At 35.0% G+C, this 24,573-nt stretch overlaps 1 protein-coding gene across 4 annotated transcripts in view; it reads right to left on the minus strand.

The window, feature by feature from the left end:
• CACNA2D1 (calcium voltage-gated channel auxiliary subunit alpha2delta 1) overlaps positions 1-24,573 on the minus strand; it is a 365,472-nt gene that overhangs the window by 48,875 nt on the left and 292,024 nt on the right. For all 4 annotated transcript variants that reach the window (XM_082280237.1, XM_082280236.1, XM_082280239.1 and 1 more), the window contains exons 13-16: positions 8,036-8,114; positions 5,969-6,018; positions 4,247-4,336; positions 1,217-1,285 (exon numbers count right to left, since the gene is read on the minus strand). In XM_082280237.1, coding sequence (XP_082136363.1) covers positions 1,217-1,285; positions 4,247-4,336; positions 5,969-6,018; positions 8,036-8,114 — 288 coding nt within the window. The remainder of the gene's footprint in view (positions 1-1,216; positions 1,286-4,246; positions 4,337-5,968; positions 6,019-8,035; positions 8,115-24,573) is intronic.

Here is a 24,573-nt window from a genome sequence, read left to right on the forward strand (position 1 = left end):
AGTATAATGATGAATGACAAATATTCCAACACAACAAAAAACCTCAGTGAGTATAAGAATCATCAGCATTTTAAATCAGGGACACAGGCACTATATTTATTTCACTTATATTTTTATATTTATTTCACTATATTTTATATTTATTTCACTATATTTATTTCACTTTCATTTATTTCATATTTTCCTACTACAGAAAAGGAGGGCAGTCATTTACATAGTGTCATCTGAACCCCTTCTCCATATGAAATAAATTAGTAACATTTATTGAAGCAGGTATCTCACAGCCTGTAAATAAATTCAGGTAGAGATATAAATTGAGCAGATTCAAGTTCTCTTCTTGCTCCTGTGTACTAGATCACGTCTGTTTTAATTCTCAGAAAGACATCCTTTGATAATCAGTATTCTGTCACTTTGAACCAGACTTGGTCAGTTCCAGGCATTGTCTTGTAGATAAGATTATGCAACTTTGTTGGTTTATTGCTTTGTTTTTAAAAATAAACTAAGAGAATTATTCTGAAAATAAACTAAAGAAATGACAGTGATCAAACCCTCATTGATTCATTCTGGGTCTATGTAATATCTGAGATGCATCAAATCTGTATACTTTGACCTGCATGAACATGGGTACCCTGAAAGTACAATATTTTACCACACATTGTAAAGCATATTCCAGGTCTGGTTTTTTGATTTTGTGAAGAGGACACAAACAGATGCCATGTTAGACAGTAATAATGATGGGCAACTGTATTTATTTAACATTTAGAATTTAAACTAAATATACAGTGCTCTTTTCTATTATCATTACAACCAATTAATTTATATTCTCTACATCATTGCCTTTTACCCTGAAATGTCACAGCCTCCGAGATTTGTTAGAAATTTACCTGGACATTATTTCTGGGAAAGGTCTAAAGAATATTATTATCTACTTCCCATCTATTGAGCACTTAATGCATTCCCACTGGCTAAGGCACAGGGATAGATAGTGGAATGTCACACCCTGAAACTTGGAATGACAAAAGGGTAAAAGAATGCACTACATTTTCTTGTTCCCAGGAAGGCATCAGGTAACTAGATGTGACCCCTTTGTTTCTGATATACAAGAGAATTTAACTGCAAAAAACTCTATGGAAATACACATATTTCAAGAAATTTAACATTAAATTTAATTTATGTAACAGTTGTTTTTTTTTTTTTTCTTGAAGGAAAAGCTTACAATTTTCCCATTTTGTTCCCTTGTTAGGTTGAAGACAGGCAGAGTTCCTGTAATCACAAGTCCCAGCTCCTAGAAAGTAACCAATAAAGAAGCAAGAAAAAGACTTTTAACTAAAAAAAGGAAATGTTGAGCCATAATACATTAGAACAATCTAGGAATTAGTGTAGCTAATCACTGACTTTCAGTTTGTTTAAAAAAAAAAAAGAAAAAAATACTACTTTCCTGACTTGATGCAAAGAAAAGTTGAAATTATGACTTTTTTGTGTCCACATTTTAGTGGGAATAATGTATTATTTTTTAAAAATAGATGATGTGCAACAACTTAAGATATAAAAGTTTCAAAACCCCTAAATATTATGAAAACATGTTTACAGCTACAGTATCCACTATGCATAAAACTATGGAGAAAGGGAAGGGAAGGGAAGGGAAGGGAAGGGAAGGGAAGGGAAGGGAAGGGAAGGGAAGGGAAGGGAAGGGAAGGGAAGGGAAGGGAAAATACAAGTAAAACTACTACTTTTTCTATCATCACTACTTTTCAATGGTGTGCAATAATGTCCATCATCAGCTTGGCAAAATCACATAGTCTCCTCTCTTACTGAGGCAACTGAGGCAAGGAATTTGCATTTATTTGGGAAGATATAAGAAATCTGGTTTTCCTTTAGTAACATTTACAAATCATACTGAAAATAGGATCCAGAAAACCACATGTTCAGATAGACAGGAAAGTTTAGTTTTCCATTCTAAATTGCCCATAGGGAGATTTGTACCTTTTTTTTATGTGATTGTTTGGGCTTTATTTCATATTTTTTACCTTCATTTATGCTTACTCTCCTTGTACATAGTTTATTGTGGAGTCATATCCCTTTGTTTCATTTGAAAAAAAAAAAAAAAAAAAAGCTCAAACACTATATGAATGCACTCTGGTGAAATCTGTTCTCCATTTTCCCAGTCTAGTAAGACCTTTTTGAATTTTAAACCATCCCTCATTAACTTATATTTGTGTATCGAATGAAAGGTGATGAGGTCAGAGTTAGAAGAGTTACAAGCAAAGTGAGGTGGATTTTGCAGGAAAATAAGAGAAATAGAGATGAATCAGTAGAAAAGAGAGAGGACATTATTTAGAAGAAACATTGAAAAGATACATAATGAAACAGGACGGGGATGTATGGGGAATAACACAATCTTCCCCCTCCCCCCCCCCAACAAAATAAGAAAAAAAAAGAAGAGAGTAAAGTTAGAGAAGATAATAATTATGAATAAATTATGCCTAACTGGTAAAACTAAAAATATCTGAAAATTCTGGGTTTATCTTGAAAATGAAGCCAGAGCAATACAGTAATAGAATCTGAAGGAAAAGAGCTAGAAAAGAGGTGTGAACTGCTACAAATACATCAAATTATTAAAGACATATTGAAAGCCAGCCTGAACTGAAAATACCTCTTGAGAAATTTATAACCTGAATTTATGCACTAATGTGTCCTCATGTAATACACTTTGCATTACTTTAGTCTTAGCTACAAAACAGCCACTGGACACTAAGAGCCAAAGATAGGAATAAATCCAGGGAGGCACAAGCAGGAGAACTGTAAGCCCTACACAGGGGAATTGTTGTAGGGAATTTAAAATAACAAACCAGTGTGATAATTGAGTCCCACTCCCTTATACAACCAAGAATCAGAAAAAGTCTTCTTTTTCTGGGGGTTTAGATACATCTGTGCCTTTATGCTCTCAATTGTGATGAGAAAGTCCACAAATTTCAGCCTTTACCTCAATACTTTACCCTGTGTTGTCCTACTTTATTTACATATAATTATGTATATATATGTGTGTGCATATGCACACACATATACATGTATATATAGTTACATATTCACAAACACACTTATATAACACATGAATGGAGAAAAGCTTGAAGGAAAGACTGAATGAAGCCACTGAATATATAAAGTAACACAAAAGTCAACAGCTTCCAGGTGTCATTTATTTTACTTGACTAAACAGATCTCTATCCCTAGTTACAAATTTATCTTTGGCTTTACAACAGGATATGTACAGAGCATAAGAACTTTTGTCATCACATCCTTTATGTTTCCAGTAAGTACCTCAATGATTACAAAGAAAACACAGTTCATGGACTTCTGGGCATTGAAATTTCAAAGGAAAACTAGTTCCTCTGTGTCATGCTCAGTTATATTGACGGTAAAAATTGTATGTTGATAAAAAATTGACAGTATTGCTGGCTGACGGGAAGATGTGCATTTTGACATGGCTTTAGATGACTACGTGAACTTGGATAAATTCGTGATTCCAAATGACTGTTTTGCAGTAATTTTTGCCCTCTTGCCCAGAAGAGGGTCATCCAGAGCAAGAGATTAGATTGCTGCTAACAATACTTTTCCTCCTGTAGTTTCCTGAATGTGTTTGTTTTACAAGACCAAAGTCATAAATTCAGCAGTAAGAAAGCATTTCATACACCTTTTTGTTCATTTCCCTATTATATACACTGTCCAATTAAAGACTAAAGAAATCATTACCTTGAGCAAGCAAGCAATCAACTACAACAACCATGACAACTTAAAGATTCAAGTTAAAAATCTTTGCAAATACTCAGTAATACTTATAGATTTCATTCTGCCTGGAATGTTCTTTGGAAGGAAAAAAAAAAAAAAAGAGGAAATCTAAGAATTCCCCACCAGAAACTTAACACATGACTTTTACTGCTGTAGGTACAACACTGGAACACTATTTGCTTCTTTTTTTCTTGAGAATGACAGTGACCTACACTTTAAAGTCTGCAGAGGATAAATTGCTTTTCTCTGTTGAATTTCAGGACACTGAGAGGAATATTAGGTGCAAGTAAGACCAGCACATTATAAATAGGTCTCTCCCTAGAGGTTGTTGTATTGATGTGTATAGATGTTAGAAACACAAGAATGTTTGGAACTGTAAGAAATTGGATTCTTGGGAAAGCAGACCCACATAGTTACTGATTTGCTAAAATTCTTTAGTAGAGATAAATACAGATCATACCAGAGCATCCAGATAGACATTTGTCCATTGGACTTGTTTGGCTTGCTCTCCAGCTAAAACCATTGGTCTTCCCAAGACATCCAGATATTCCTGTCAAAAAGTGCAATAAACTTATCAGAAGGCAACTATTAGATCAAAGAGCACAAACAATATTAAAATAAACAATAATAAATAAAAAAATAAAATATCAGGGGAAAAAAGGAAATCAAAATTCACCACTAATACAGGAGGAAAATTTATTTTAAAAAACTTCTTTAAAATTTTACCACAAAATAATTCAGTGTTCAGTTTGCAGTATTTACTGACAAGGTAGTTCCTGTATTTCAGTCTCAATCACACAGACCTTACACACTCATAACCACTACTCTCTTTCCACAAAATGAGAATTACAACTATTTTTATTCCAAAATTAATTGCTAATGACATAATGAAATTACATGCAGATTACAGAACCTTCAACCCAGAAGAAACAGTGGACAATGGAGGGTGAGTGGTGTAACATCTGGGTATGTTAAGCTCCTACACCAACAATTTGCATAACTTCTATTGGAATAAAAGCAATCAGAGTTATAAAACCTCTTTTTCCTGCCTTGCTTCAGTTTGTGAGTATGGCTAAAGCTGGTGATCTTATGAGATGTCAGATTTCTGGACTGATTTGGGAGGGGATGCCATCAAACTTTTTTCAGTCATCAACTTTTTCTACTTGTCTGATCTTATTAGGGATACTCCTTGCCAGACACTGTCTGGAAGAGTTTAACAGAATCAAAGGACTCTTATTCAAGCCAAAAAAGGACTCTTAGTTTCTGCCAAAAAATAGCATGCCTGGCCTTGGAAAGACAAAGAACTCCTATGATATTTCTCTGCTGTTCTGGACATGTGAGTACCTGGACTTTCAGACAACTGAAAACAATACTTCTTTTTCTTCTACAGTTTTCTCTTCAGTTTGGATCACATAGAATAATCCCAGAGTCCTGTACCTTTAATCACCTGCAGGCAAGTCTGCTAAAATGTTCCTGTGTCCTTTTTGAAGGGAAAAAGTGCAGTGTCTCCCAGAGGGGTTGGATCCATCCAGGTACCTCTCCTATAAGCAGGATTGTAGTGTGGCACCCAGACGAGTTCAGATACCCTAGCAGGGCTATCCCCTCACATACATCCACAGCCTCCTCCATGTATTACAAACCCTTTTGATCATGCAGAAAGTACGGCAGAAGGTGAACTATGAATGCCTAGACACACCATAAAAAATTACTGGTTTTATAGGACTTTATAATAAAATTGCTGTCATGTCTCAGCATCAAAGTTTAAGGGACCATGTAAGGCCCAGAGGAAAACTGAGCCAAAAGCACAGACCTTGTGCAGAGGCCTACAGGATACAAAACACTTCAGACTCTCTGTGGTGTGCACAGGGTCAGCCTGCTTTGGAGGATGTTAACGTGATCAGTGTGCACTCAAGCCACTGTTGGCCATCTGGCCAGGATAACAGGGATCACATTTTAAACTGGTTCATTGCAACCACTTAAAAGAAAAAGTAGAACGTTTTAAGAGAATAATCCCTCATATGTAGAAGAAAGCCTTAATTTTTTTCTCTTCTCTTCTCTTAGTCTGGTGTATCTATGAATTGAATTGATTTTAGCAGAGGTGAAGAAGAAACATATCCAAGAACAGATATTACTCCACTTTCTGTGTGTTAAAACTCAGTCTGGACTTAGCCAACTCACTTACCTGGGTGTTTATTCTTATGGCTCCAATAGATGGAATTTCATAATAATAACCTAAAATTTGAAACAGAAATAATGCCATTTTACCATAATATATTGCTGGCCTCTTAATCCTGGGGAATTTAATTTATCTTATAATTTCTACTTTATGTTTTATAAGATTTATTGTTTATGAATGAAATAGTTTTTAGTAGATGCCACCACAATGCATGGCCATATGATGGTTCACCACGGCATTCAGACCAAACTACTTACTCTTAAGCAATTGGAGTTTACAATGTGTTTCTTTTGTCTGTTTTGTTTAAGGCCATATAATATACTGAGCTTGTACTCATGAAATCCCAGTTACTATGATGTGCAAGTATATTTAATGTTTATTTTAATATGCTGTGACAACAACATAATTATATGCTGAATGCAAGCATAGCTATGGTCTGCCACTAGAGTGAATTCATAGTATAAAAATATAAGGCACTCTGTGGAATGAAAAAAAGCTAATGGCTATTTCTCCTACACAGGCAACATACATCAGAAATGTCTTTATTTAGCATTGGGTTTATTGCTCATTTGTTTGAACTAAAAATATTTAAAATATTGCCCATATAATAAGAAGCCAGGTACTGAGATACATCTTCAGTCCAAGAAAATTTTAAGCCAAATTGGAAGGAAGGGGCAGAGGATTAGAGAGGTAAAAGTATTGAGATTATTAACTTCCTTTGCTGTAAGCAAAATCTTTTAATTAAGGAAAAATGAAATAAAACTGTTTCTTTGGATGTGCAAACAAATAAATACAGGAATTTTGGACAGAAAATTATGATCATTTTGCCTCAATAGTAAGATGACATAGGTGGTTATGCTTTAAACCAGCTGGTCCTCATTTGTTTTAAAACAATGGAGGTCACATGCACACAGTATTTTCAGACACAAAGATGTTAGTAAAAAAAAGAAATTCTATTCAAAACACAAATGTCAATTTTCTGTTAGTATCTGACAGAATCTACTCTTCATGAAGTTGTAGTATCTTCTTCATGACTTGTCAGCATACTGAGGATTTCATTAGGTTAAAATACATATGCTATTCTCCAGGCTATGGATTCTTCTACATATATATATTTTTTTTCCCTGTATCTATGCCTTTCTCCTACCTTTGTTTATGTTATTCTTCTACACCTGAGCATATCTGTATCTCCTTCCCTGGCAGTCCTAATTTTTGAGACTTGTTGTAATCTAGTTCACCTCTCACCTCTTGCTTCTCACTGATTTGTAGAATACTTTTACATTTTCAGTCAGCCTGGAAATTGCTCTATTTAAAACATGAGTGAATATTTGGTAAATTATATATTTTCTATTTATTTCTATTTGTATCTTACATCATCTTCTACAGTTATATTGTAAGATATTTAAGACACTTTTTTCTCACACTCTCTTAAAATGTTTCTGAACACATTTTTCATGTAAAAATTTCATGTAGAAAACATTTTACTTCCTTAATCTCACCTTTTTTACTTTTCTTTTTTTCCTACATAAAGAAATCAGGGAAAAATAGAAAATACATGATGCCCTCAGAAACTAAGAAATCACAGTAAGAATAATTTTGATATTTTCATTAAAAAAGGGAAAAAAATTCTAAGTATGTTTCCTTGCAAGTTTTAGAGAAAAACAGAAAGAAATGTAACCAGCCAACTAACCAAACAAAAATCCCTTTGTCCAGACCGCTTAATTTAAAACAGCTTTGCTTAATTTCTTATCTGTCATCAGTTCCAACTTTACATAGATGGCTATTACAACAAATATTCTCAAAACTGAATCATAATGGCTTATTATTACAAAAACTACTGTGGTAGTTTTCGTACAATATAAAGTTTTAAATAAAGTAATAAAGAAATAAATATACCAGTTTCTTGTTAACATGTCATTTTTTTCATACATATTATGTAATAAAATAACTTCTGGAACTTTTATTAACAAATACAATAAAGCTAAAAATCAAGCTGAAAAATCTATCATTTTAGAGAACAATAAAGGTATCCAAAGCTCTAGTGAAGATCAGTTTAAAAGAAAGACACAGTACCTTTATTTTCACAGGCCATCCACTGTATGGGTCCTTTGTCATAATTATGTTGACCAACAGAAAATGTGAACACACGTACCTGTGCAAGTTAAAAACCAATGCATATAACAACAATAAATCATTTATTAGCTGTGACTCTCAAGGCAATGATACCTGGATTTTTCATGCATTTGAATAGAAAAAGAACACTATGAATTCTCCAGTTTTTGTCACCATAACAAATATGAGAGATGTAATAGATAATATATTATGGTATTTTATGTATTCCTATTATTTCTTCCATGAAGTAGAATCAAGAAGAATGTTCCTTCACATATCCTTTGTACTTTAAAGATCTTACATTAATGATCATTCATGAAGTATTTTAATTTTTAGTTTTTTATTCTAGGGTGATAATTATAACTCTTCAGGTTTTGTTAAATTAGTTGACAAAATCTATCAATATTAGATGCTCACCAATGAATTGAAAAGAATATATGTGGGGCAGTAGAATTCAAAGCAATGCAAACCAGAACATTTTAGGATATAAAATATGAAATTTTCAGATACTACACAAAATAAGTTCTCATTTTGCTCAGACTCAGTCTTTTTTATGTAAAAACACTAAATTCGTTCAATAGACTTCCATAGAAGGGTTAAGCTTTGATCTTTCACCTTAAGCTCTTGATATTCATTTAAGCTGTGGGGTTTTTTAGCATAATTCATTTATTTTTACACAATTCTACTCCAATTTATCTCAGCAACTGTAAGGAGTTATGGCTTCAGAATTCACCAAAATCTCTCCAAGTTTTGGACTGAAAACAGACTTTTTAGCTGAAATTATCTTCCATGCAAATTTTCTGATTCGAATGAGAAAAATTTAAACCCAAAACCTGGTATTGCTTTAAAAATATTAAAAGTCCTACCAGATACATAGAAAAATTACAAATACTATGTTTCAGCTTCTGGCTGAATATTTTGCTCTAAATTTGAGTGTTTTTGTTAAAAGCTGGGAAAAATGGTTTCCCAACAATTTTAACGGGCTGCTCACTACATTCATGTCCCTCTGTTCAAGGGTTAGACAGGTTTTCCTTTTTAGGCATCTCTTTCTTTATGGATCTTTAACTTTACCACTTCAATATACAAATCATAGATCACAACATGAAATCAGAATGCAAATTCCTTTCTATGGATTTGATGTTTAAAATTAAAATATATTAAAATTCATTTGCATGCAGGCTGTGACTGAGTAATAAGGTAATGTTTTCGTTAAATAATACTGACATTCTAAAATTGGAGACATTCCTCCTGGTAAACTACTGATCATTGCTAAGTTTTTTAATGACTATTTATACAAATTTTTATCACATTATTTAGCATGTGGAATTAGTACCCAAACCTCCACTTCTCAAAAAAAGCAAAAAAAAACTGTGTGACACAATCAGAGCTCAAGTATTAACCAAGAGCTGTAACAATGGCTTCACATCATCCATTAGCAGGTAACAAATGGTGAAACTTTCTTAGTCCTGACTCCTAAATGCAAGGAAGGCAAACAAAGCTTTGTGCCAGATGCCATTTTTGCTTAACAATATGTTTTGATTTGCTTTATAAGTACAACCTCTTTGTGTCTGCAGTTAAAAGCAAAATTAAAGCAATTACTCTGCTGCACTGAGCACTGATTTAAGTGCTTGTTTCTTAGTTTAAGACTACTCCATGTAGGGTTGTTCCCTACTAATAGGTCAGGCCAATTACATTTCTGGTTACGCAGACAGGTAGAGGAATGACTGTGCCTGCATGATGGCAAATTTTTTTTTCTCATACTTCATGTAGGTAAGGACAGATGAAAAATACCTTCTATTACCCTGAAAATATCAGTATTGACAGTGCAAAAATGACTTCACCTGACATGTTTAAATCTCATTCAATACTGTACCACATTTGCCATTCCACTTTCATTCTTGTTTTACAAAATGACAGATTTAATTCTTCCAAGGAATCTTTCTGCTTCTACTTAGTTACCAACTCGCAAGGTTCCTGCCTACTATACTCCTGTTCTTTTTGAATTCACACTACTCCCAGTTTATTGTCCACTAAACACTTGACTCAGAACAGATTCTTCTCAAAAACTATGGAAAAACCCCACTGAAGGTCACTAATTAGATACTTGAGAAACCTGATGTTTCCTTTGGATAAAAAGCTACTAAGTCATGTGGGTTTTTCTTGTGTGTGTAGAAAACACGAATCAATTAGACTGGACTGTCTAGCATTTGATCTCAAATGTAAAAATGAAACACTGAATTGGATTCAAGTTGTGAAATGCTATGTAATTTAGGGAAAAGCAGCAGTGTGTTAAATCTGCAACAAATCTATAAAGAATTTAGAATTTAAATTATTGACAACAAGCAGGCGACAATACATCTGATTTACTGTTCCTTGGATAATTAACAGAGATAAAGAACTGCAATGAAAATTGGAGTTTTTAATTGTTACTTGGTTTGGCAAGAGGGTGGGATATTCAAAAGAGTATTCTTTTTCCTATTGCCTCATCTGGAATTGAGTAGAATGACAGACCAGCTGGAAAAATGAGTCAGCAAGTCAAATTAAACAAGCCAATTTTAGCAAAAAAACCCCATGCTCTGTGCTAAAATTTTCTGTGATAGGACCCAGAGTCAGCCAAAGCACTGAGATGCATTTGTCTATATGTTTTCCTTATAGATATCTCTCCAAAGAAGACAATAGGCTATTGAATTTTAAAAAAAAAACAAAATAACCAAAAACCCCCAAACATTTAATTACTTTTAATAGGGAATTTATGACTAAGAATACTTGAAGAAACTAGATCAGAAACAATGACTATGAGTACCTCTCCCTTTGCCTGTCCTTTAAGCTTGATTTCAAGCAACCAAGTGGGTTTCTGAGTTGAAGCAAATTGCCAAGTAGTCTTTGATCCCAAGTTGTTTTCCACCACCACTGAGGCCTGGTTATTTCTTCTCTCTGCCTCTGCAGCCTCTTGGGTTCTGTGTAAACTGCAGTTCCTGGGTGGTTTTGCCACGACAGTTCCTCTCCACCACCCTCACTAGAGGATGGAAATTTGTGTTCCCCAACCCATTTCCTAAGGAAAGGGCAACCTTGCCTCAAGGCAGATCTATTTATTCTCTTCATAAAGAAACATGACTTCCAAAGCAGTAAAAACCAATGGAAAAATAAGAAAAACAAGTAGGAGCTGTCACGGTTTTTGATTTTAAATGGGACTATTCAAAGTAAAGTACTTCTAGAAAACTTATGCCCTTTGAATTGAGAAGAACTAGAGATGGGCACCAGCCTGCTCTGCCAGCCCATTCAGGCACTGTCTTGGAATTGCTCTGAAATATAAAAGTCCTGATTTTTAGCACAGGGAGTTTAAAACTAATTCTCTGCATTTTCCTCACTGGGACTAACCTTAGGGAGAAAATAAAAAATTATTCTTTGTATTAAAAATTTACAGTATATAGTAGAGGAATGTACTAATTAGCAACAAAACAGGTGCAGAATTAATGTCAGGACATCCAGACAGTGAGTGGCACAGGCTGCCCAGTGAGGCTGTAAAGCTGCCTCCTTGGGGGCTTTAATCACCAGACTGGATATGGCCCTGAGCAACCTGGCTTGATCTTAGACCTGGTATTAGACTAGACACCTCTGCAAGCAACCTGGCTTATCCTGGGAACTGATGAAGGACATCAAAGAAATACAAGCAAAAATCCAGCTCCTAATAAGGGGAAGTGACAGAAAGGAATGCAACAAAAAGAGAAGTACCGTATTGAAGAAAATATAGTTGTCTAATTATAGAATTCATTTGCTATTTATTTGTACTTCTTTCTAATGGAAGGAGATCATAAACACCAAGGTAAAGAAAAAAGATTCTGACTATTACAGATTTTAAGGGACAAAGGCACTCAAGAGAGTTGTGATGAAGACAAAAATAAAGAGGTACCCATGAAAAGGCTGCTTTCCCTACCGATCTGATTTGCTTTTTACCTATTTTATTTCTTCATTTTGCTATTGGAATAAAACTAAGATTAAATTAGATGCTTCCTTTGAGTAAGTCATGTTATGAGTATTACAGAAAATTAAGGCTTGACTGAAGTTAATTCAAAGGGGTAATTAAACAGAAAGTACTTGCTGTTTAGGCTACTGCATATATGTGCAGGCAATGTAGAATCACTGAATCACTGAATGTTTTAGCTGGAAGACACCTTAAAGATCATCTCATTCTAACTCCCCTGCCATAGGCCTACAAGCACGGCCACCACTCTGCATGCAGCTCAGAGTAGAAGAAGTGCACATTTTTTGACAGATTAATTGAATTCTGTGCTACTGGAATGAGAGAGCTCTCAATAATAGTTTGTGTGCATCTCTCCATTTCTCTGTTTAGAAAGAGATTAAATGACCTTTGGAGATGTATATGTCTATTTTATCAGATACCAAGAGAGCTGTACAATTAATTCACTCAATTGCATGTAGGTAAGATTAATCCTGTCATTTTATGCCTAGCATGTAAAAAGAGAAAGAGTGCATCTTTCTTTACCACTAAATAAACAAACTGACTGTGTCAAAAAACTGATCCAATCAAATAATTCAACTTTGGTTTTCACAATGACAGTAAGATTTCAGAACATTTTACTCTGGCCTTTATAGCTGCAGGTAAAGATTCACAGATAATCTTTTTTACTATACAACAAGAAAAGCTGATAAAGGGGAATAAATAATGCAGTGATTCCCACATGATCCAGGAAATTATCTTCCCCACTAGTGTGTTTACAGATTATCAAATATGATGAAAATTTGTTTGCAGTTTATTGTTTAGTAGGTACACTTATGAAATAAAAGGACAACATAAGAAGCCTATCATTCTGAATAAAATCATAAAACTGCTTTTCTATCTTCCATTAGGCATTCTGTCTTTTTAATCCCTTGTACGTATAGCTTGTAAACTACTTAATCATTTTTGTGTTTTGGCCATAGGTCAGGGAGTTGTTATGTGGTTTTCAAGCTGCCTCAGCTAAAATTGTGAATGCATTTTTTTCCATACATCTGTGGACAGAAATTTGAAGATAATTTTTGATTCTGCTTGGGAAACCACCTAGGATTAGGCAATAGGATACACTAAATATAGAATTTCACCTAAATTCTGTCTAATAATCCATCATGCTGAACTGCTCAGCTCAGAACTTCCAGGGACACAGTCCTGAATCATGTGGATTAGAGATGTAAATGTAAAGAAATTTCCCTTTTTTTTTTTTTTTTTTTTTTTTTCTTCTTCTTCTTAGTAAGCACAGAGAGAAGAGAAATAGAAGTTCTGAGTTTAACAGCAGGGGCAAGACTCACAATGATGTGCTAGAGGACAGTTTTAGGATCCCTTAAGCCTTCTTTTATGCATTACATAAAATGGGACATAACCCATTTTCTTTCTCAGGCCATGAGTGCAAGTGGCACAGCATGGCTCACATCTCGATGGCTACACCATGGTGCCATCCTCCCTCTCTGCCTGCCCCCCTATCAGGTCATCTCATTATAGAATTTTTTTGGGAATAAGCCCTGGCTCATGCTACCCCTGAACTGAACACTGACATGGCTAAAAGGATTGACTGCCACAGGCCACGAACCATACTGTTGGGTCTGTTAACAATTGCAGTATGGATAATTATGGATAACAATTAATACTATGGATAACTGTGGATATTTCTCCAGCCTGCACCCTGGCCCTGGATCTCTTATTAGTATGGACAGAGCTGTCTGGCTCACTCCTACGAGTAAGGCTGGTTTTCTCGTGACAGAGCTCTAAGGCTCAGCTTTTCAAAATTACTGGGACAGTGATGCCTCTAAACTTATAAATGAGAGTTCAGTACTTGCACAAAAGAAGGATGAGTTCATGATTCTCAGTTTGAGCACATTCATAACTTCCCCTGCTTTGAATTCCAGGCTCAAGAAAGTTCAGAAGTTGGAGATTCTGGCTTTTGTATGTAACTGTCAGGCTGCTGATGCATTTAGCCCTTAACAGCAATGGGGAAAAAGAAACAGAGATGACCTAAGCAGCAGGGTATGACACCTAGTCACGTGCCAAGGTTGTGAAGTTTGAAAGGTCTAGACCTCAGAAAGCAGAACTCACAGTTTTATGTCAAATTAGGAAATAAAAAGAAAGGCATGATACACAAGCAGAAATGTATCAAGTTATATTTTTGACATTTATGACTACATTAGGATCTGTCCCTTGCTGAAGGCACTCTCTAAAAATATGTGTAGACTTGGGGTAACTGGGAGAAAAACTTGCATGTGACACAATGAGAAGAGAATTTAGCTCTCAAATATTTAAATGCAAAGATAATTGCAGGCTGGACATCTTTGAATTTACAGACATGAAGTATTAATCCATATGATTTGAAAATCCATTTGACACTACAAGTGTTTCCATAAGTGACCCTCTATACTCTGATTCAGCAAGGCATCTAACTATGCAAGTGTCATCTTGAAACCAAAGGAAAAATCTTTTAGCTGAGGCACATGTTTAAAGACAAATAGAGCAGGTCCTTGGAAATACTATTTTAGACATTTATCCACAGCAAATTATTTCTTCCAAACTTTCCATGTGTATTTGCAATCTTCCCTATCATTAATCTTTCATTCACTACAATTCAACCTCAAACTTCAAACTGCAATGCTAGCTTATTAATTCAAAGTCTAATTATAGTCTGCGTAATTATAGCTTAATAACAAAAAGAAATAATGACACTCTAAAAATTAGCTCACATTACAATCTAATGCTAATCCTTCTTCTATCTTAAAATAAAAATTATGCTTGTTGCATATCAGGAGATTATTGGAGAATGTCACTTTCTTGGGTATTATTCTATACTGATAATATGGGCCCCAAATCATTTAATGGTGTTAATATATTTGGAAATTAGGATCCAGAACACTGATGTATGGTGTAGTTGTAAGGAAAGGAATTAACAGCTGAGAATTATACCTGAGCATATAAGATATGCATACAATGAAAGGTGCATTTTCATAGAAGAAATTATAAGTGAATGCCATGAATCCATGAAATACGTTTTGCTAACTGCAAAGTGTTTCAAAAATGACAAAAGGGTTGGGTTTTTTTCCCAGCTTGTTTTGTTCCCTCACAAAGAAAAGTAACTGCATGAAAATGGGGATGCCTTCTACTGCAGACTAATGGTCAAAAAGGCCATTTTAGTTATACTGAAAAATTTCAGAACTAACCCTCTCACAGAACTAAAAATAAAAAAATACTAATTCAGTCACACTGTCCTACAACTTCTTAGTGCCATCTTGTGGAACCACAGCACCTCATTCCTTACTCATAGAAGGGCTGTCCTGTGTGCCCCTTCCTCTGCTGCCATACAGCTACAAGAACGAAAGTATAAATTCCCTGCTGACACCTGCTAATCTACCCCTGATAAACTGATCATAATTAGACAGAATGGACCACCTTTAATTTTTTACCTAGTTGAGACATAATCTTTATGGGCCACAAGTATTACAGGAGTACAAGTACAGTTTCGTATGCTCACAATAACTTAATGTTGGACTATTACATCATGATGAGGAGACAGTGACCTCTACTGCACAGTCTCCTCAAGTAAGGTGAAGTTTTTGATCACATTTTCTAGGTGTGGGTATAAATCAGCTCTGTTTTCTTAGCTTTGTATAAGATAAGCCTTAAGAACAGCAACAAGAAAGAGAAAGGTTATACTCTCAAACACACCAACAGGACTTCACATTGATGTGGTTGAATTTTACATTTGAGTCAATTTGCATATGTCAAGCCTGCTAAAAACTGGGCTTTGGCCCACTCTCCAGCCTTAACAACTGTGTCAGCAGAGCTCAAATACATGCACAGAAGACAAACCATTGCTCCTTCCCTCTGCCCCTTCTTTGCTGCCACAGAAGCAGTCTCACCACTTTGTCAGGAGTGTGCCAGATGGCAGAGGCTGAAAACCTCCCAGGTTTAACTCAGTTAAAACCTAAAAATTATTGCAGAATTGTGGCTGTAGATCTAGCTCAAAGGCTGTGGATACGCTGGTTGCTTCTCCCGGGATTTCCTCATCACCTCACCCCACCTCAGAAATCACTGTACAGCAGTCAGTTGCACTAGGTGATTTTCTAGCTCCTCATCCTGTCTCCCAGATTTCAGATAAAGAACATACTGTCCTCTTTTTTAACAATTCATCTGTTGAATATTTTACTTTGACTACTCATGTTCTATTTACTCAGTTGATCTGTTTGCTTCTTTGGGAATGTTAATAACAAATTTTCCCTGCTGAAATGAAAAACAATTAAATTCCTCCTTTCCCTAAGCTGCTTCTCCCTGACGCTCATCATCTAGCATTCTCTGAAGAAAACAACTTTTTCTCAGAATTCCTTGTAAATTTGGTGGTCCATATCAGGAACCAGACAAGGGAGTTGACAAAGTAATTCCCACTGTACTCTGGATTAAAAGCATTTTAGGCATTTCTTTGATAGTCAAAACAACATTTGGAGGCAGCTGAGCAGCTGGAAAGGACTGGATTAATTAGAGAGATATTTACGGTTCATATTGTGACACTAAGCCTTCTTTTCTTTTTTTTTCATTGTTCTTCTAAATCCCATGGAAGAATTATTACAAATATCATCCAATTATTTAAAGGAATATTTAAATATGCCATTTCAAACACTAATTTTAATCACGTACTCTGCCTTGTTTTTTCCCACACAAATAGTCTTGTATAGTTGCTTCCTCGATTTTTTGCTCCCATTTCCTCCAGTTCTTGTACAGCATGGAAAAGTGACTGAAATTTAACAATTGCAAATGCCAAACAGTTGTACTAGAAGAGGGAAAAGAGTAGGTGGGAAAAGGAAGGACCCTCAGAAACCCTCATTTCCAGCAGAATCCATTTACAGGAAGTCTCCCTGTCTGAAATTATCAATTACACAAATTTCATGTCTAGTTTTATAATTGGCTGATGCTCATGAAAAGAACATGAAAATTCTAAAAAAAAAAAATTATTTAGTGAGCTTTAGAAAGGGTATGCCACCCAAACAGGTGAGGGGACTTTGTCCATGCTCACATGCTGTTTCTTGAAGACTGACCTGGGAACAGAATGGTATCTTCAGATTACCTTAGAAGATGGAGATTAAGGGATGAAAATGCTGCAAGTTTGGTTCCCTTTCCTTTTCTAGGTGGAAAAAAACATTACAGCTATTGTATAATGATGGAAACTTAGCAGTGCCATATAGGGCTATGCTGAGGGCAGCCTGACCTTGCCTTTGCTTGCAGGTAGGACGTGCCATTCCTGACAAAAGCAGGCAGTGACGATGCCACCTGTCAGCAGCTGGCAAGTGCCCGAGCAGGGCTGAAAGACAGATGCTTCTGTGCAGTCATGGAATAGAGAACGTCCTTCACAGTTAAAGATTAATTCAAGCAGTTCATGCCCACTCATTGTACTTCTTGCCAAACTGCACCTGAAATTTCAGGATTATCTATGAGAAGCATCAAATATGTACAGACAGCTGCCACCTATCCCGTGGGCAGTTAATAATAAACATAAAATTAATCATGACCCAGTTCACTCATACACTGAAGAATATGTATTTTCATTTCTTTTCTAATCAGCGAAATGAATACAATTTTCAGGAAAAAAATACAAGTTATTTTCCCCTGCAATCCATAGGTAAAACAACCATTTGGGGTGTCTATAGCCTTGGTGTATTGAACAGTTTGTACCAGTAAATTTTGCATTCCCAATGGCTGAAAGAGCAGAGAAAATTTACTCTAATAGATCATATTTTAGGTGTCAAGGTATAAGATATTTCTGTCTATAATGTGATATAAATGTATTTTAATAACTTCTGGCAAATTATTTAAAAAAAAAAAAGAAATAAGGAAAAAAAAGAGGTCTTCAGACCTCATTATAAATGTGCTTCTTACAGAGAAATGTATTGTAGACAAAACATTGCCTTAGAGGGTTTTGGGTTTGTCTTTTTTTTTTTGTTTTCAAATGAAATAGCAGCTACAGACTAAGTTTGCAACAAAAAGCATTGAGGTTATTGTTTTTCCTGTCTGCATGTAGGATTGAGAATACAGAATTGTCAAACCACATTATACAATTCAAAGTGGTGGCTTCAAAAAATGATTTGCAAATAAAACCAAATTCTTCCCTGTAAAAAAAAAAAAATCCATTTACATAAACTTAGAATTATTAAAAAAAAAAATACATTTGCAGCTGGCACTCCAGGTTCTGTGGTCATTATGGATAAGATGTTTTTGTTTGCACATGATTTAGGATGAGATTATGAAGGGCAGAATTCCTGTCTAAGCCTCAGCAAACACTAAATACATTACTTTGAATTTGATATAAGGCTAACATGAGTTCAACTGAAATTACTGACTTCAAATAGAAGCTGAATATAGAAACAGAGGAATGGAGACATATAATAGGATACTAATTCAAAGACTGCATATGGGAACTGATTCTCTTCTGAAAAATAACAGATTTTTTGGGGGGAGGGGTTTTCTTCTCTGTTTTTTAGGACTAAGACCTACAAAAATGTTTGTGAAGACCTCAAAATAATTAGAAGCTAATACTTCAATGCCATTTTCCTTAACCATGCAAGTACAAGATCATAAAGACAATTTCTTATTCTTCTATTAAAGACAACCTATTCTTATACCACATTCAATTCTGCATATTAAATTCTATCCTATACAGTGCAAAAAATTTGAGAATATAACTGTGACTTCCTGGAGATATGACAGCGCAGATTTTAGCCTTTTCTTTGAGACTAATCAGGATTCTGAATCCAAGTCACTTTCTAAGTAGAGACTGGGGTACTTTCTATTTACCAGCATACTCATTCCCTACTTGAAAGATGACTTTTTTCATTGCTTTTTTTCAAAATAAAGGGTGTATTTTTTTGCAAAATGCTTTAGGAAAAGACCTTCTAAGTGACATTTAGTAGTTCTTACTCTTGATAAGACCTGTCAAACAGAGTTGCTCCACCTCATGGCCTGATGTTCTCTCCTAAAAAGCAACCCTTCCTTACAACATTTGCATCAATCTTTAATACTCTGAAGTTGCACAGAGTTTCTACTTGCCTGGGTAAAATGTACAATTTACCTACACTTGCAGTCTCACTTCTCATTTCACATCCCTTTCCTCTGTTATGCTTCTTGCATATATAAGCACATATTTCTTGCTATCCAAATGGACTGTAACTTTGTTTTTCAAAAATTTTATTTCCGTCTTAACCTGTCATATGTTTAGGCTGCTGCATGTATACATCTTGTGCCACCATCTGCTTGTTTCAGCTGTTTCCTTACTCTCTTGCCCCCTAAAGAGATTCCTATTCAGTATTCTCCCCCTTTGAGCACTGGTATAAACTCTTCTGCATCTGTCTGTCCACTTTTTCCATCTGTGCATTGGCAAATCTTTCCATCTACTATAGACAAATGCTCAACGCCCACCTACAAGGTGGCCTAAGCAGCATTTAGAAACTAAGATTTCTATCAATTTTTAGAGTCACTTAATAATAGTTAATTATTTTAAAAAATATATTCAGTTGTGCTACCTTAGTTACACTGCTTACTCTATTAAGTAGACAAATTCTGCAGTTTCTTCCCAGAAAGTTGCATTCTTAAACCAGTGTTGTAAAGTTAACCTTTGGAAAATGCTAGACTCAGTGAACATACAAATGTCAGAATTTTCACTATATAATGGGCAATTTTACATAAAAGCATCTCTTAATCTTCATAATCATATTCACATTTTTTTGTTCATCCTTTCTGGCTTTTCTATGTGCAGAAAACAATTCTTAACTTTTCAATTTTCTTCACTCTTTGTGTTTTTAAATGAATAGGATATGTGAACCACTCTTATGTGGCCCTGACAGTAAAACAACTTAAATCTTCTCTGTCTCTGTTTTCTGTAACTGACTCATTACAGTCAGTTTTTACTTACTTATTGCACTTCCCTTAATAAACACCAGAAGCATAGAAAAAATATGTATAACTGTGAATATATAAGGTCTGGTAGATAAAATTTATAATGTGAGACAGAATTACTGAATAACTTGTAGCAGGTTAGGAAAATTTCTTATTCTAGAAGATGCAAAGAATAGTTAATTTATTTCTGGATTTTAAGGTAGAATGATCTGTATATCTAGGAGAAAGAAAATATTTTGAGTAAAAGATCAAGAAGTGATTTTTATTACAAGGAAAGGAAGGTTTCATAGCAGTAAAAAAATTATAAGAGACAGACTCCAACAAACACAGAGAATTAGGTAGCTGAGTAGTGTAGGAAGAAAATCTAAAGAATGAAGGATTAAAAGCAAAATGGTAACTCAGAAAAAAGAAAACATTAAGTGTACAACAAAAAAAAGCTTAATGTAATGTAGGATTAAAGATACTTAGAAAATCAGGCACAGACACTGAAACTGAGGAGGAGCTGTTAAAAAACCAAAAACAAACAACCAAAACCCCCAAAACATCTAGGGAAAAAAAGATTCAGAATAAAATAAAACCCAAATATGTTTCAATAACATAGCACAATTCCAAAATGGTAAGTTATGCTCTATGATATATTTACCTAAGTGATGACATGCATTAAAAATAGATATTTATACAGAAAATACTCTGTTCTCTTGATACCACTTAAGTTTCTCTCACTGTTCAAGAGCATGTTCTAAGAAAGGCAGTGACAATGTGCCTTTATACAAAAAATGGGTGTAAAGAATAAAGAATGAAAATAATCTAAGATATTAATTTGATGAATCTGAAAGAAATTAGCTTATTTAGTTGAAAAGACAAAAGTTGGATAGAAAACTTGGATTAAAGTTTCAAAATAGAAATTGTTTCCTAAAATGGAAGGGGAAATTATGATGAGAATTAATTGCTCTTATTAAAAAATGTAAAATGAAATTAAAAAAAAGAAAAACCAAACAAAACTAAACCCTCTAAGCCTACTTTTTCTTAAGGAAATCTAGGAAAGCTTTCTAAATAGGTAGTTGTTGAAAGAGAAGAATGTAAATACCTAAGGAAGCTGTGGAACTGGATACTTTAAAGAAGAGGTTACATAAACACCATCAGGCATGGCCTAGGTATTAAAAGGCTCATTTCAGAAAGTCCCTGACCTCCAATATTTGAATTACAGAAGAAAATCACCAAATCAAATAGTATTTCACAGCAATTGCAAATTCACAGGAATAAATGCACAGTTAATATATGGGGTGGCTGAGACAGGATGGACCCTCTGATGTCTAGCCTCAATCAGCTATGCCATATGTAGCATTTTGTTTGTATAAATAAGCAAAATGCAGTCCAACTCTCTTGCATTTGTCCCAAAACAAACATAATGTGCTTTCTATATTAACTGATACTCTATCCTTGTTGCCTTGATTAATCATTTTATGCCATCTGCAGCATCAACCTCAATGTGATGCACTGAATCAATCGCTATTACTGCAGTGTTTGGAATTGAACACCAACAAAAATAGAAGTATCAAATAGCCTCCTCCATGCCAAATTTGAGGGAAACAAGCTGCCAGTTGGGTTTTATGTAACAGATACACATGACTTTAATAAGACCGATAAGGTTACTTTTCAACAAAGCTATATTAAAATTTTCATTAGTCTTCTGCAGTTCTCAACACCTCCACATGGATTTTTATCTTGCACAGGAGATAAAAATGTCTGACAGCCCAGAATCATTCTCATAATGAAACAGCAGCATAAAGAGAAACTCACATCGACAGAGAGATGTGTGTGCAGACACATGCATGAAAAGATTTTTCTTCATGCAGCTCTTCCTAAAAATCCCCCCTCTGCCCCACTGCACTTTCTGCTGCGCCTCTTGACTCTGCAGCAACCTCACCCAGATGTCCATACACAGAATAGCACAGGGGATATGATGGCTGAATGGAAAAGTGAAAAAAGTAGAAGAAATGTAATGGATATTGCTTCCTTATTAGTCTCCAAGAAAGGCTTGGTGATGTTATTTAGTCTAAAGATAAAGGAGTCAGTGAAAGATAGTGTGGAAAAGATGGGCAGACTATTGTTATCCAAAAACATTGCCAGGGCATGGACACATGGTAGCTTAGCATGTCAGTTTAGAAAACGGCTGTTGTAAGAACAGTGTATAGATTTTTTTGAAAAAGAGTATCTTAAAAATCACTGAACTCTGATTTCTAGTGGGGAAACAGGGCTTCACAACCATCAGGTAACTGTGGTTCAAAATCTAAGTTTATGGGGAAAAAAAGTGTGCCTAATACCATACTGAAAAAGAAAAAAGCTACCAACCTCCCCCTCCCTCCCAAACTGTTCTTGCATGGATTTATAGACTCAAGACTTAAATAGCTCAGTATTGTGCAGCTTAACTATTACTGAAGCATATTTGGGTAATGAGTGTCAAAGGAGGGATACTGCTGATATGGAATATTTAAATTCATTATTGTAGTAGAATTAATTTATGTTAGGAATCCAGAAACTGGAACAGTGGGTATATTGCAAGCCCTTAATTAATAATTGGAGTTAAGAGGTAAAAAAATGTAATTTGACTTTAGAATAAGATGCTTCTTCGGTGAATACTTTAATAACAGTTTCCACTTTTACTTTGAAAGAAAAAATAATGGATTATGGAATTTTTAAGTACTGACCCAAGTTTCACCGAGAATATTTTAGGTTTACCATTTGTGCATATCCTGGAACATACAATAAACTAAAATTAACAGCTGGAAGGTGACGCTTTCTTAAGGCAGAAGTAATTAGGAAAGGAGCCAGGGAGTCAGTTTAAACAGCTAGCTGAAGCTTTGTTCAACCCTTAATTTAATTACTTTGTGTTATATCCTGTGTCACAAGTCTACCACACACTCAGAAATGCCAAACCTGTTGGGGTGCACTCTGACAGCTGTTCAGCTCTATTCAAAGCTGGCAGTAGTGTTGTGAAAGACGCTGTTTCTATTTTCAACTCTGTAAAGTGATCGTATAAAGTTATACTTGGCCAGTCTGATCCCTGATGAGAATTACACGGCTACCCAAAGTGGAAATATCATGGGCTTTTTTGATGATCCTTTCTAGTCAGGACTAACACTTGTCTAGAACAATTCATACACCACTGCCTAAATTAACATAGTTTTGATTTTAGTTTTACTAAGTAGCAATTATGCTGTAACGGATTGAAACCGAAAAAGAAAATGGTTCCCTGCTCTGGTAATGACAGTAGGAAGCTTTTTTTTTTTTTTTTAAATGAAAGTTTTACAAGTTCTTTCACATAAATATTTCATTTTATCATTCTATTGACATGCTGAATGTGTCCCATTTGGAAGAAGTCAGTGGCAGATGTAAGCTTCCCAGTGGAGTTCCAGCGAGCTGGAGCCTTCTCCCACAGGATCTCTACCACTGTAGCAATTCTGTGCCTACCACATACAGATATTCATAATGGAACTGAGTTTTTGGAAAACTTCTCTTTACATAATTTCCTCTAAAATGATACTGTCAGAAAAATCTACACAAAATGAAGTTGTATTAATCATGGCAGGTAATTCTGTGGGAATGAGACATAAGACCCAATTTATGGTTCTGCTCCTACCTGAGAGGTCAGACCAATCCTGCCTGTGTGTGTTAGATCAGTCCATCCAACCCACACGAACCTCTATCATTCTTCAAAACTTCAAACAACTAAAAATGCATGAGGTATGTTTAAGGTCTTTTCCTACTCACATAAGCTGAGCAATCTTTCCAAATACAGATTCCAAGGGGACAATTTGCCCCAAAGATCTGTGGTTTTCTATTTTCAACCTGAATTCAAAATTCTCACGATAAACGCCTACGGGGAATGCATTTCAATTAAATTTATATTGCTATCTTCAGTGAAGCCATCTGTAGGAGGAGTGCAAATAAAATGAAATTTAGCACCCTCATTCCTGAAATTTAGAGCATGTGTGGTATTTTACACATTTAATGTGAGTGCCCCAAATGTCACCATGAAGGTAAACACTCCAGTTTTTAAATATCAGGCTCAGCGTGTAGTTGCAATATATGACAATAAAATCTGGCTTTATAAAGGGAAAAAGGCATGCAAAGGTGAAACACAACAGTGATTTTCCACTTCAAACAAAATGTTCCTCCCCAAATCTGTGTTACATAAGTTTTATAATAACCTTCTATTTGTACTGTAAATTATTAATATAGACAGAAAACTATTTTAAATGTATCTGTATGCTATTTCAAACAGATTAAAAGCTCTAATTCAAAAGGACTATTTTTCAGCCTCTAGATTATAGGCTGCCCTTTTAGTAGTTTTCAATTGTTTATTGCATTCATTAACTTAACTTGAAGGTTGCACCAAGGACACTGCAAACAAGTGTACTAAATCACGTTACTTGATGGGCCAAAACTGAAGCTTCTTTCATGACAAGGATTACAAATTAACTGAAATGGAAAAGAAAATACTTACAGAGCTGAAGCAATTTTACATCAAGAAGATGAAAACAAGGATTAATAGATTTGAATAAATGGTCTTTTCTTTGTA

This window comes from Coloeus monedula (genome assembly GCF_965178545.1).
Source record: "Coloeus monedula genome assembly, chromosome: 4".
Classification (NCBI taxonomy): Eukaryota; Metazoa; Chordata; class Aves; order Passeriformes; family Corvidae; genus Coloeus; species Coloeus monedula.